This window comes from Blennius ocellaris, assembly GCF_963422515.1.
Source record: "Blennius ocellaris genome assembly, chromosome: 9".
In the NCBI taxonomy this organism is placed as follows: domain Eukaryota; kingdom Metazoa; phylum Chordata; class Actinopteri; order Blenniiformes; family Blenniidae; genus Blennius; species Blennius ocellaris.
In genome coordinates this window covers 22816984-22831214 of record NC_137658.1, presented here as the reverse complement: position 1 = coordinate 22831214, position 14231 = coordinate 22816984, and the positions used below count along the sequence as shown (strand labels likewise).

The 14231-nt window shown below is 43.3% G+C and overlaps 1 protein-coding gene across 1 annotated transcript in view; it reads left to right on the top strand.

The window, feature by feature from the left end:
• The window catches only part of uvssa (UV-stimulated scaffold protein A), a 33107-nt gene extending 23448 nt beyond the window's left edge, over positions 1 to 9659 (top strand). Inside the window, exons 10-15 of the mRNA XM_080502623.1 lie at positions 1316 to 1544; positions 2576 to 2704; positions 2792 to 2975; positions 3059 to 3173; positions 8232 to 8418; positions 8522 to 9659. Coding sequence (XP_080358749.1) covers positions 1316 to 1544; positions 2576 to 2704; positions 2792 to 2975; positions 3059 to 3173; positions 8232 to 8418; positions 8522 to 8615 — 938 coding nt within the window. The 3' untranslated portion in view covers positions 8616 to 9659. The remainder of the gene's footprint in view (positions 1 to 1315; positions 1545 to 2575; positions 2705 to 2791; positions 2976 to 3058; positions 3174 to 8231; positions 8419 to 8521) is intronic.
• The last annotated feature ends 4572 nt before the right edge of the window (positions 9660 to 14231 follow it).

Sequence of the window (14231 nt, the reverse complement as noted above, 5' to 3'; positions counted from 1 at the left end):
ATGATTTCGTTTAGATGGATGGATACATGTTGGGTGACGGTGAATGGATGGATTTGAGTTGAGAACATTTGAATCATTAACTGAATAATAATGACCATCATCGTAATTGTTTTAGGTGTGATTATTATTAATACGATATAATACAACGTTGTAATTATATCTCTGTGGCAAAATCAATAATCTAAGACAGAATGATCATTAAAACTTGACACTTCAACTCTGATATAATAACTATGACAACCAGAGTACCGAATGCTGGTATAGAAAAAAAATTATATTTCTTGGTTATATAGTTTTTTAAAAAATGTGTGATGACATTAAAGGTCCTTTCAGACTTCAATAGGTTTTGAATGTTTTAGCTTGCATGGACTCGTAGCTCACTCACAAGTGAGTAGAAGACAAGAGGAAAACAAAGTGTAACACTAAAGCTCGAGTGTCAGAAGTCAAACCTTTCAAGGCAAAATTAGAAATCAGACCGGGAATTTGATCACTCAGTACAAGTTGGTTTTTTGTTTTTTTTTTGTTGCTCCCAAATGTAGTGTAAGTTGTGGGACAATATATGCAGCGAGCGTTTCCCCCGCTGTGCTAACAGAAAGGATGAAAACACTGTGGCTGTGTTGAGTCTCAGAAGTGTGGCTCAGTCTTAATAATGTGTGGGATCATCGTGCTGGCAGCTCTCGGCTTACTGCTCCCCTCTGATCTCACCTGCTGGCTGGCTTTAAGCTCTGCTCGGCCCCCAGAGACCACACACACACACACCCACACACACACACACACACACACACACACGGAAACAAACAGCCAAATACGTAAGTTAAGTTTAGAGATTTTAATTCACGCTGCTGCCGACGTGTCCTTTCTGCTGTAAATAATTCAGGTCTGATTATTTGAGCTCTAAAAAAAGTCAAGAAGCAACAACACATGTTGGAACGCTTGGAAGTTTCAGCAAGTCTGCAAATAATTTGATGGAGTGAAATGGAAATCTCAGTACAATAGACCGCGTCATCACCTTCTTCTTTTTGTTGTTGAAATCTACATTTATTGCCTGAAAAGTCTCCAATCTCATGTATCACAGTGTGAAGTGGCAATTATTTCTCATGACCCTGTCAAACTGATATGATGATGATAAAAAAAAAACTGTCACATGAACACGTTCAGCTTCACTGGATCCGTTTACACCTGTGTGGAAATCAGTTGGGACATGAATCAGCACCTCGAGGTCTGAATATAGATTTATGCTGGTAAAGATGGCCATAATGTCAGAGGCCGAACAGGAAGCTGCGTATCCATGCTCAATCTGTTTTCCTGCCTCCAGGTTTGGGTCCTTCTCCCTCCAGCTCCACTGCACCAGCTGCACAGAAAACCCCTCCGAAGAGACCCACACCGGCTCCAGCTCCCCCTCCACCCTCCACCTCCTCCTCCTCCTCCACCTCTTCCACCTCAAGGAGGCTGAAGCGACTGCAGGAGGAGGAACAGGACCCAACATCGGCAGTGGCCACACTGCGCCTCCTCAGACAGAAGCTCCCTCCGCCTCCGCAGGGCAGGTGAGGAGTCTCTTCACCAGCTTCTGCTCTCCTACCCTCACCTCCTCTCCTCTCACTCACGGCACTCATCGGCTGCTCACAGACAGGAAGTAAAAAAAAACTTTATTTTAATATGAACCCTGTGGATTAGGTGCAGTATTTGGAACTTTGAGTCTTTGATGTGTCTAATCTTAAAGGAGTCATGTCTCATAACTTTTCAACACGTGGTTCATTTTGGTCCACAAACATTTGGACTTTTTTTTGCCCCAAATCCAGCTTGTCCTTGATTTTCATCCAGTTGAATATTTGATCATTTGAGCCTCATTCAGAATCAGGAAGCTGGACTGGCTCCTCCCACATGCCCATCTTGGGAAGAGGAGGTACTTCCTCTCCTCATGCCATGTGCCATTGTTTACATTCTATTTGTCACTACATTATGGAGAAACACTGTTGAACCAAACCAATAAGAACCAGAATGTGACCCAGAAGTAGTCATATAAAGGCATATAAATCACAATACTTTACTTACAGCTCCCACATTTGCTTTCTTAGAAGTTTTGCGGCGAATCCAGCGTCGTTCTGACAGAGGTTCTGAAAACACTCCTCCGTGAGGAGCTGGGAGCGACATACAAAACTTTGGTCTTGATAGTAGATTCCCATTAAAAAATTAAATGAATCCACTGGGTCTTCACAGGCTCAGACGACAGCAGTGAAAATCGACTCCTCTGCTCGTTGATACAATTAATAAAGGTGCATCTGGTGCGTATCTTCGCCATGTTTGTTTACCTGCAGCCTTAGCAAGCGGAAAACAACGCTCGCGGAGCTGCAGACACCGAGGCTTTGCTTTCTGATTCACTGGTTGGAGCGCACACTTTAGAAACAATTAAACAAGCCAGAGAAGAAGATGACAGGCTTTCTTCACTTCTGGAGTGTTGTTCCCATGTCACTGTAGGAAAACCATTAGAAAGTGAATTTTGCATGATACGGCCCCTTTAAAGGTTTTCTTCACACCAGCATGTCTGTGATTTCGACATCCGGTTTCTCTTCTGCAGTGGTTCTTCGGGTCCCAGTTCGTCTCAGTCCAGCTCAAGCCAGGAGGCTGTCAATGCTCCAGTGGTTCCTTTTGGTTTGGATCTGTACTACTGGGGTCAGGAGCAGCCCAACGCTGGAAAGATCGTCAAGTAACAGCGCACACACACATATCCTGGGGTTTAATTCTGGGTTGAAACTTGATAAACTCACCGTTTCCTTTGCCCTCCCTCCTGCAGGGCGGCCTCTCAGCACCAGTTCTGGGTCCCCTGTGAGGTGGAGGAGGAGGTGGAGAACAAGGACCTGTTGGCTGAGAGTAAGACCAGGTACATCTCCTTCCCTGGCAGCTTCACGCCCGTCAGCCACTCCTGCCGGGCGCCGCTGGAGAACGGGAAGCTGTGTCCGAGGCAGGACCGAGTGAAGGTATGCACCCTGGCTCGGGGCCCGTCACCTCGTCTGCCGCCGCCGCCGGCGCCTCACCCGGGACTCTGTCCACTCTGTTCCAGTGTCCTTTCCACGGACGCATCGTTCCCAGAGACAAGGCGGGTCGACCCTGCACGCAGGAGGACCGGCGGAGGGAGGAGCTGCAGGAGAGGAAGAGGAGAGAGGAGCAACCGCCAGGTGAGAATTCACATTTTGACTGTGAGACTCTTAAGACTAGCTTCCTGTCGAGGCTTTACTAACTGCTTTACTCACTTTACCTTCAAGAAAGGCAGCAGAGAGCCTCAAAATAATGCACTATGCAGTTTTTTTTTTGTTTTTTTAAATGTCTGCCTTAGATTTGATAACATCTTGGTCTGTACAAATCTATTTTTGCTCACCGAAGAGCCAGCAGAGCCTCAGCCTCCCTCTGGGATCTCTGGCGCCCCCTCAAGGTGTTGGGGCCCGGGTGTCAAACGCATTTTAGTTCAGTGAAAGTTCATCTTGAGCCGGCCAGACCAGTAAAACGGAGCCATAATAACCTACTAATTTAAACTTTAACGTTTTTTTGGTTGTTGATGTTGCCGTGCAGAGTGCAAGTTGAGTGTTTTGTTTTCACAAGACGTTTTGTAATTCCTACAGGAAATGACTGTAATCTCAACATGAAGCCAATTTGCTGAAACATTCCTCTGCATAATATATAGAAATGTCTAAATAAAAAAAAAAAACAACTTCTATTGCTATTCATAGAAGCTACATTCAGAATCTGCAGTGTCTGTGTGAGCTGGACTGGCTCCGCCCACACATGCCCATCTATGGGAAGAGGCGGAGTCACTGTCTTTGGACTATCATTTCTTAAAAAAGGCGATAAGTGTTTGAATAAGTGAACAGAGGGGCTTTCTTCATGTCTTTCCTCTCATCCACCAACAGTGATATTGATCGCAATCTCTGCTGACTGTGGATTGAAGAGAAAAACTGTCTGTGTGTGTGTGTGTGTGTGTGTGTGGGATGTCCACCAGCGGCCTGCAGTGTCTTGTTAACAGTGTGTGTGTGTGTGTGTGTGTGTGTGTGTGTGTGTGTGTGTGTGTGTGTGTGTGTGTGTGCACGCACGCGCGGCTGTGGCATGCTGTCCAGTGAGTTGTGAAATAGCATCTTTTGTTACCAACTACACTATCGATCCACGAGTCACACACAAATCAATCTCTCAGTAGGGGGGACAGTGGTCTGAATGAGTTGATGGACCGTCAGCCGCGGCTCCTTCCACACACACACACACACACACGCGCACACACACACACACACACACACACACAAGCATATATAGAGGGGTTAAACAGTGGCAGGTGAGGGACTCTTTGTCCTCTTGTTATTAAAGACTTTCCTTCTTTCATTGTCGTCACAGTGTGTTTGGGAGGAGTGATACCTCGCAGCCCGGCGGAGAGCCGGGTGAGGATGTGCGCTCTTCAAATAACTCCTGATCAAACGGATTTACTCCCAACAAGACCAGCGGGAACTAAACAAGTGAAACGGCCAGAAAATATTCACAACTGAACACAATTTACACTCCAGTGCTTTAAAGCTTGTCCCGGGGTCGGCTGTATTATATTGGCCGCGTTGCGATTTATTTGACACGGCCGAGTAAATAAATCTCCGTAGTAACAACAGTCCAAACAAGAGATTACCCTGAAGTCTGGTCTGATAGTAAAGACATGCAATGGAATTCATTTTGGCCGATAAATATTTATTGTCAATAAAGAGCTCCTTTTGTGTTCTTAGGTTGAAACTAAATCTTTCCGTCGCAAAGACAATGTGCACAATATCAGTCCATTCATTTACACTGGCTCCTCCTTCTTCAGCCACTTTGTTTGGTCTCCATCCACCAATTATAACAAATGGAAACAGTTGATTATGTAGAAAACAGTCTCCAGGATTTGATTTACGCTCAGCCAAATGTTTTGCATTTGATGTATTTTCTTTGATGAGCAATTCTAGAGTCCCACTTAATTTTGAAATGATCTTCTTACAAGGTTCATCTTGGTAACGTTTACAAATTCCTGCAGAATCTGGTTTTCAGGTGAGGCAGATCTTTGTGCTGATGAATTGTGTGATCTTCTTTTACAAAGAGTTTCAACATGTCTGACATGACACGTATCACATTGCACCGGACCGAACCGTAACACTTTAAATACAAACTGGACCTAAAGAGACATTGACTGATAAATAAGGACTTTTCTTTGATAATTAATTGAAACAAATCTCTATGCAGACGCCCAGATAAACCTTGGTAATTCAACCTAGAAGACGTTCGTGAGTTTGTACAGAAAGTCTCTCTCTTTGTGCCTCGGTGGTATTTTGATGATGGGAGTGTTTAGCCTGGTGTTGATGAGACCGTCAGAAATGGACTGGCTGAAATGACAAGCTGCGATCTGGGACCTGGATGTTTAGCGTGTTTTGAATCTTCACACAGCGGCCGTGGCGTTCTAACCTCAGACTGAGTGGGGAGCCTGTCCACTCTTCTGGATTCAGTCGGCCTCTCGCAGACATGCCGGGTCCATGAGCTTAGTGGTGCGTAGCCCAGAGACGACTGAACCAACCACACAGCCCTGTGTGTGTGTGTGTGGGTGTGTGTGTGTGGTGGTGGGGGACCCCAGCTGGACGGGCTAAGAGGTGTTGACAGAGAAAAGAGAACTGCTGCAACACTGATTAAATCCAGACGACTGATTTTGTGTGCAGACCGGCTCTTCTTTGTGGTGAGGAGCACATCAGTACCGCTCTGCACACACTCTCCTCCTCCCACGACCAGCGTTTGCAGTTCTAGTCCACAAACGTGACTCTTCCACTCACTGTCCCTTCGCAAACGTTCCCTTTCATTAATGTTGAGAACGTTTAAAGTCCACAGGAACAGTCAAGACTTAAAAGAGCTGCACATGTTGTTTAGTCCTTTCAGGAATAAATGCATGGAAACTCTCTTCAGACATATTTGACAACTTCTGCATTTTCTTTTCTTTTTTTCCCCCATTGAAGGATGTGTTTTATCGTACTTATTGGTTTTGTTTGCTAACTGCGTTTATGAGCTACTTTAATGAGACTTACACACACACACACACACACACACACACACACACACACACACACACACACACACACACACACACACACACACACACACACACACACACACACACACACACACACACACACACACACACACGAGGAGCAGTAATTGAAAAGCAGCTGGTGTATTTAGGAGAATCATTAGTGCCAAAAGAGTAGCAGCTGCATTTACATTCTGTGTGTGTGTGTGTGTGTGTGTGTGTGTGTGTGTGTGTGTGTGTGTGTGTGTGTGTGTGTGTGTGTGTGTGTGTGTGTGTGTGTGTGTGTGTGTGTGTGTGTGTGTGTGTGTGTGTGTGTGTGTGTGTGTGTGTGTGTGTGTGTGTGTGTGTGTGTGTGTGTGTGTGTGTGTGTGTGTGAGATAGTTGAAGGTCCAGTCAGACCTGGGGTCAGAGTGGCAGATTAATAACCCTACACACACACACACACACACACACACACACACACACACACACACACACACACACACACACACACACTGGGTTCAGTGTTTTGACAGAGCAGAGCCCGACTTCAATCCCGTCACAATCACTGTGTAATTACTTTCCATTGCTGCAGGTTTATCTGTAATTCCTCTGCAGTCCGTCATTAAGCGGCAGTGTCTCTTCGTTTAGACCGTCATTACTCTGCATTACAGCCGCTTTTACTTTTATCAGCCAGAATTATGACGTTACACTTTTCATTAACACCAGAATTGGATCCAAATGAGGCTGTAGGACACAGTGTTTACTGCCGGCGGCCTGCAGGCCCGGCCAGCGGGAGCTCATTTATGTTATCAGCTGTAATTACTTCATTACACTCCTCAGTCAAATTACTTTTCTTTTTGCGCCAAGTTTTTTTTTCCGAGGCTGTAATAGGAGCAGATAGTACTACTTAATTACACACAGATTGTGCGCTGCTCACCCTCTGAAACTCTTGTGCTTTTAAAGAGACGTGTCACCTGCCCACCTCCAGCCGGCTTCACTTTGAGGTGCTCGGTTTTGTCTGCCAAACACGTTGAGACATGGAGGCTGGACAGAGAAGGAGGAAATGTGTCTCAGTGGGGCGGGTTTACAGGAGACGACACCGAAATCTGGATGTTTTCTCAGGTTTCTTCAAATGTGAACGTTTGTTTTTGCATTTTTTTTGGTGCAAATTTACAAAAATAAATACCTTATTGGTTTTACAAGTTAAGGAAGGTAGAAAAATCATTTGATCTTGTTTGAACCTGAGATACTCATTGATTACAGTGTTTTATGTTACAAATAATACAAGTTTGATGTTATGAGTTGCATGAAATGAAGGGAGTAATGAGTGATGTGAAGTAACGCTCTTATTTATTTTATTGTCACACTAAATAAAATCCCAACATATCGAATAAGTGTTTTGTCCATAGGCTTTTATTTTATTTGTTTATTCATTTATTGCCGTGAGGCGAGAGCGCTAATCATGTGCCACCGTGCAGCGCTTCATGGTCACATGGTTAACCCTTAGATGCACACGTGGAGTCAAAAGTGACCCCACGGGTTGTTTTTCTACAACATCTTTAAAATGGAAAGTTGTAATATATTCATATTCCAGGTATTACTCATAAAACATGTTTGTGACATGAGGCCATTTGCATTTTTCTTTATTTTTTGTCAAAGTTGCATCAGAGGTGTGGGACAACATCACATGTGTAAGTGGGACAGTATTGACAGTCAAAGTTGCATTAGCTGTATAAGATGACATCAGATGTGTAAGTAGGACTGTCAGAGTTGCTAAGAATTAAAGTTTCATAGAAGTTTCCATAGGAACTGCTTGGGGTCATTTTTGACCCCACTTGTGGAAGAGTGGGGTAGTGATACAAAAACTGTAATTTCTTAAAATGAATGAAAAAATAAATAAAACTGCAAATGGCCTCATGTCACAAACATGTTTTTTGAGGAATACTTGGAATATGAAAATATTACAACTCTTTGTTTTAAAGATAACAACACAGTATAGTGCAAAAACGCATTGATTTGAATTGGGGTCATTTTTGACCCCAGTTGTGGAAGAGTGTAGGTATTAGTAGGTTGTGCATCCAAGGGTTAAAGAAACACTGACGGAGCCTCCAGTTGTGTTTGTCCGTGGTCACGGTGGCTCTGAGGTTGAGGTTTGCCGAAGATCCTCCGTCTTGTGTTGCAGACTGGTTCGACCCGGAGCTGATGAGGGACATCGAGGCCGCCACAGGAGAGGACCTGGGCTCTGACCGGGTCCCGGGAAAGAAAGGAAGGGGCAAGAGGAAGAAAAAGACCAAGTACCCCAACCTCAGTGACCTGAAGCAGAGCAGCAACACGTCGCGCTCCCGCCTGGAGAAGAAAGTCTTCAACAAGTACGTCCCGGCCTGCTGGCCGGAGCCACGTCCTGCTTAGCGCACGCCACCGTCACCTCGCTCACCTCCGTCACCGGCCTCTCCTCCTTTCTCCCTCCCGCAGGAGCAGCATGCGCAGAATGGCTCAGGTGATGAGTAAGGCCGACCACAGGAAGCACGAGAAGTTCTCCAACCAATTCAACTACGCCCTCAACTGACCCGCGTCACAGACACCTTCACTTGATCCAGCCTGCAGGTACAGTGGCCTCCACCTACAGACACAGTGGCCTCCACCTACAGACACAGGGGCCTCCGCCTACAGACACAGGGGCCTCCGCCTACAGACACAGTGGCCTCCACCTACAGACACAGGGGCCTCCACCTACAGACACAGGGGCCTCCGTCTACAGACACAGTGGCCTCCACCTACAGACACAGGGGCCTCCACCTACAGACACAGGGGCCTCCGTCTACAGACACAGTGGCCTCCGTCTACAGACACAGGGGCCTCCACCTACAGACACAGGGGCCTCCGCCTGCTGTGTCTCCTGTGTCGGTCACAGTCAGCTCTCACCTGATTGGCTGATGGTGAATGGTGATGGTTTTTATAAAAGCTTCGAGTGCCGTCATCCGTTTGGTGCGTATTAAAAAATGACGGTTTGTAGGACGTCATCTCTTGTCAGGTTTTTGTAATTTTTTTATTTGAAAAGGGCTCAAATTTGATCTGCTCAAGCATGTTCTTTTTTCTTAGATATGTTTTTATTGAAACGTGTTCAAAGTTCACTGACCGAGCTGCACCTCTTTGTCATAATGTCCATGATTTCCATGCATTTACATTCCTTTTTATTTTATTTTTTTTATTTATTAATTAATAAAATTCATTAATTTAAAGTTGTTCCACTGTGTGATTTATAGTTTTTCTTCTGCTGTCCTGCTTGGTGCTGGAACACTGTGAATTTCTCCATTTGTGAGACGAACTTATCTTATCAGTTCGGATGAAATTAAAGAAATTAGTGTTTCAATAAAAGGGTTAAATACCAAGAAGATGAATTCAGTTTTCTGTCTTGAAATTAAAAACCTTTCATAATATAATTATTGTGTGTTGTCAGAAATATATCTTCTGTGTTTTGTGTCACATCTTTGATCATTTTCCCACCTTTTATCAAATCAAATCACCTTTTATTGTTGTTGCACAAGTACAATGGAATTGCTTATCAAAGTTTGGGGTAAAAAACAGAGACAGAAGAGGTGAGAAGAGGAGAAAAAAAAAGGCAGATTTCAAACTGTGCTCTAAGAGAGAGAAGGACAGAGCTTCCGTTTTAACATCCAGGAGAAATAGAAAAACACTCCAGCCTCCGGCTTCTGGACGTCTGAGAGAATCCCAATGTGGATAAGATTTGTTTAGTCTTCATGCTGCTCCAAATCGGCGGCCATGTTTTTTTTTAGCCTTCCAGCCGAGCTCTGATTTTCCACGTCGTCCATGGAAAGAATGGCCAAACACAAGGACCTCCAGGAATCTGGCAGCAAACGTCCCATTAAGACATGTGGACTCTCCCTTGATCGATCGTCGTCTTTATGGTCTTCATGTCTAAGAAAATCAACACTGAATTGCTGTCACATTTCCAGATTCTCTACTGTTTTCATATTTAAGGTTATTGTACAGATTAAATTGATTATCTATGAAAAAGGAAACCGACTTTTGTGTTCTTGTTAAATTATTCAACACGTTGACACATCTTCATATTTCATCTAAACCCACATCAAATGTGAGATAATAGTGACGTAATAAATATGCTGATGGTGTTGCTGGGAATCCACTGAGTGTTACTTCTTTATTCACCTAACGGACTAAAAACACAGAAATGTAATCTGCTCTTCAAAAAGAGCCACTCTGAATTATTTCTGAACACCAATCAAACCAGAGGAATGTCCTCACAACAGGAGAATGGCTATTATTTTTTTTAATGTTTTTTATTGCTTTTATCTCTTTTTATATTCTTTTGGACACCTGGGACAGTTTCTTATTCGGTACATAGGCTCCAGCCAGCGGATTACATTCACCAGGGATTTAATTCTGAAGCTGTGGCTCCACGTGAACCGTTCGGCAAGATTGGTGAAACTTCCTGAGGAGACACGACACCGGCACTCATCCAGCTGCACCTCGGACACACAACAGAAAGAAAAAAGAACCGGAGAGGAAAAAGGAAAAAGTGCAAAACGAGAGCTCGACTCAAACGGAAGGTGTTTGAATATCTAGGAATCCAGATTACATCTACCCACAAGGAATTGTATAAAGCAAACGATCGACCTCTACTGTAGAAAATGACACAAGACTTTTGAAAAAGTTTTATACCTCTTTCAGGGTCTCCCAATAGTTTTAAAATTACATTTCTTCCTTTATTTTGAACAAAATGCCCCCTTGAATTAAAGATAAAGCAAGACGACCGTCACCCCTTTTCCATGGGTGTGATGCTGCGAACTCCAGTTGATAAATTCATACACAATCACAATCCAGGATTTACTAAAAATATGGAAATAACCCCACCAGATCCCAACACAAACTATTGAAGATCTTTACTTGTCTCCTTTGAACCCCGTCTAATCTTGAGTCAACATTTTCTACTTGGAATAGTTTGGGGATTCAAATGAAGGGATTGTTTTTACCTCATAAGGATCACTAGGTTCAAGGTATGTCTGTGTTGTGCAGTCCACCCATAATGGTGGGATACCATCTATGTTGTGTTTTTGGCAGGTTGGCTATCGATAATGATTAATAACCATCAAAGATAGTAATTAATATTTATTGAACAGTTAATCTGATCTACATCAGAAACCTCGGAGCACCACCTGTTTAACAGGAAATGATAGCCAATTCAGTTTTATCAGTCTCATAAGATATACTAATCAGTTAATCAGGAATTTGAATTAATAGTTAAATTAATTACAATTACCAGACTTAACAGTAAAGACTGAAGGATTTTGGAGTTCTTGACACAGAAGAGGTCGACATTTCATTCACCTTTGTGCTCATTAATAAAACGGCAAATATGATTCCAAAAATTATATTTATTTACAATGAAAACAAATAAAACACAGATTCTAACTACCGATATACAGCTTGGTGTGTGTAAGTATGTGTGTGTGGGTGGAGACAGAGAGAGAGAGGTGGAGGGAGTGTGTGTGAGACGTGATGGAACTACAAAACAAGATGGTGGATCACAAGAAACTACATTCAAATGGAGGTTATCAGAGAGCAGGAAGTCTGTCCTGGGTCTCCACCATGTGCTGGAGAACATTATCAATAGAACTCAGTCACTGTAATAGAATCAACACAACATCATGAAAGTTAAAGTTCTATCATAGCATCAGGTTTAACTAATCTCAGGTATTTGCCCAGTGGTTGTTTCCACTTCCTTGATGTCTTGAAGGAGTTCAGTTGTTGTCCAGGCTGGAGGGAAGCTGGTGTCTTCTCCTGTAGTTAACACCTCCTGCTAACTGTGGTTAACTGGTTCTGCAGGCTGAGGAGAAAATGAAGTTGGTGATTCAGTAGCAGTCATTCTTTATAGTGTCCTGGTGGTTCCCTTGTCCAGACTGAGGAGCTGGTCACTCAGGTCTGTGATGGTTCTCCTGCTTGTTGAGGAAACACAGAGGTTCTGTGAGGCGTCGTTTCCCCGGTCTCGTCCTGGAGGAACCGGTTGGTTTTCCTGGTTGATGGGAGATCAGACTCTGGGTGCTGGTCTCTGGATCAGGGGAAGGTCTGACCCTCCTGGTCGGGTCAGCAGAGGAGCTGAGGCCTTTGGTTGCAGGCCTCTGGTGTTAGCTGTTAGCCTGCTGGGCTACAGCTGAGCTGCTGGGATGCAGCTCCTCCCTGGTGTTCACAGGACCAGAAGACAGGAGTGCCGGAGTGAATCTCTTCCCAAGGCTTTTGATGAAGGTTTGAGGGGTTTGAAGGTGTGAAATCCTGAGAGCTTCAACCAATTGGTGACTGGCTGAGAGCATGGGGGGGGGGGGGGGGTCAGTTTCCTTTGAGCAGAAAGTGGGGGAGGATTTGCATGGGTCTGCAGTGGCAAAAGGACCTCCTGCTGTGAGATGCTCAGGGACAAATGAAGATTGTCTTTCATCAGAAATGAACAAACTTCCTGTGGTCTTGTGAGATCCCAACACGAACTATTGAAGATCTTTACTTGGACGGTAGATTTGTCTCCTTTGAACATTTACAAAAGAGATACTATCTCCCAGTTAGCCACTTTTTTTTAGATACCTTCATATTAGAGATTACATTTGGAACACGTGAAAGGGTTTGAAGGTTTATAGATAAATGTCTCTCTCTGTCTCCATATGAGAAAAAGTTTATTTAATGTATATAATATCTTACTTAAAGAATCCTCCCTGTACACAAGTGCTCAAACAACAGTAGGCACTGCCTTTTACAATACAAAATAATTAATAGACTTCATTTCTCTAAAAAAAAAAAAAAAGTGACACAGTATATATTCGTATTTACCACATATCTGTGACAAATGTTGTGTCTCTGAGGCGGACCCCATGCACAGCTTTGTTTCATGCTCAAAGAGTACTTCGTTCTGGAAGGATTTTTTTCAAATCATATCCGAAATGATTAATAATTCACTGGAACCTGACCAGTCCCGGCGTCATGAGGGGGCGTAGAGAGTTGGAGGCGGAGGGTGGAGGAGGAGGAGGTCGTTCCCGAGCGCATGACGGACCGGTGTTGTTCCAAAAAGTGAACAACTTTTATTAGGATTTCCAGCCACAATGTAAAAATATACTGAACTGTATCATGTATCACGTTTGTATAATACTAATAATAATATAAGCAATATAAAATCTATAATTCCTTTATTTTACATGTAACCCATGATAAATCATGTCAATTGCAGTTCTTTTTTGCATGAACCTTTCCCAGAGACTCACTTTGTTACCGTGTTCATACAGTTTAGTATATTTGTACATTCTAGCTGTAAATCGTAATAAAAGCAGCAGGAACAGAACAGACATCCCCAGCGACAGACAGTCAGTGTTGCTCCCCACACTGCAGCTTTACGCACTGTTTATGTGTTCACTCTGAAATTAGACTGGTTGTTACACACTTTGGAACAGTTGCTAATACCTTCTATCCACCGCTCTGTTTCACTTGAAGATGAAAGTTTGACATATGAACACGATTCTGCTGATTCAGCAGTAACGTCTCACGAAAGAAACGTCTATACCACTGCAGCTTGGCTATTTATGATCACGTGGATCTGTAAGTCTGATATTTGAAGACATTAAATGTATGAGGACCCATTTTGTGTGTAAGCAACCTTTATAAATGAGGCCCCAGTCCTTTTTCTTTTTAAATGTATTTGCATTGACGTCCAGACAAGACGTGAATACAACATTTTTTGACTTCTGGCTGCTGAAGAGGCTGTTTGCTCAGTCATTTATCTTATGAACCCGAGCATATTTTAGTTTAGTGAGAAATGACATTCTGAAAATGATAAGAGACAACTACTACGTCTATTTGGAGCGTTTAGGCGTCAAAGTTAAAGGGAATATTGCTGAGATATATATGGTTAATGTTGTTCATGAAATAAGACTACGTGGATTTTCATTCAGGTTTGGATCTGTTTGGAACCAGTAAGAATATTTATATAACTGAAATTTTCTTTAATTCAATAAGATACATTACATTTCCGCGTAGTTAGACGTGGAAATTTAATGCTAGTTTAATGCTAATTTAATGCTAGTCTTACTATGCTAATTTCCCCCATCTACTTTCATTCAGATACTGGTAGTTTAACACTCATATCCCTGCAGTCAGAGGTGTATTATGT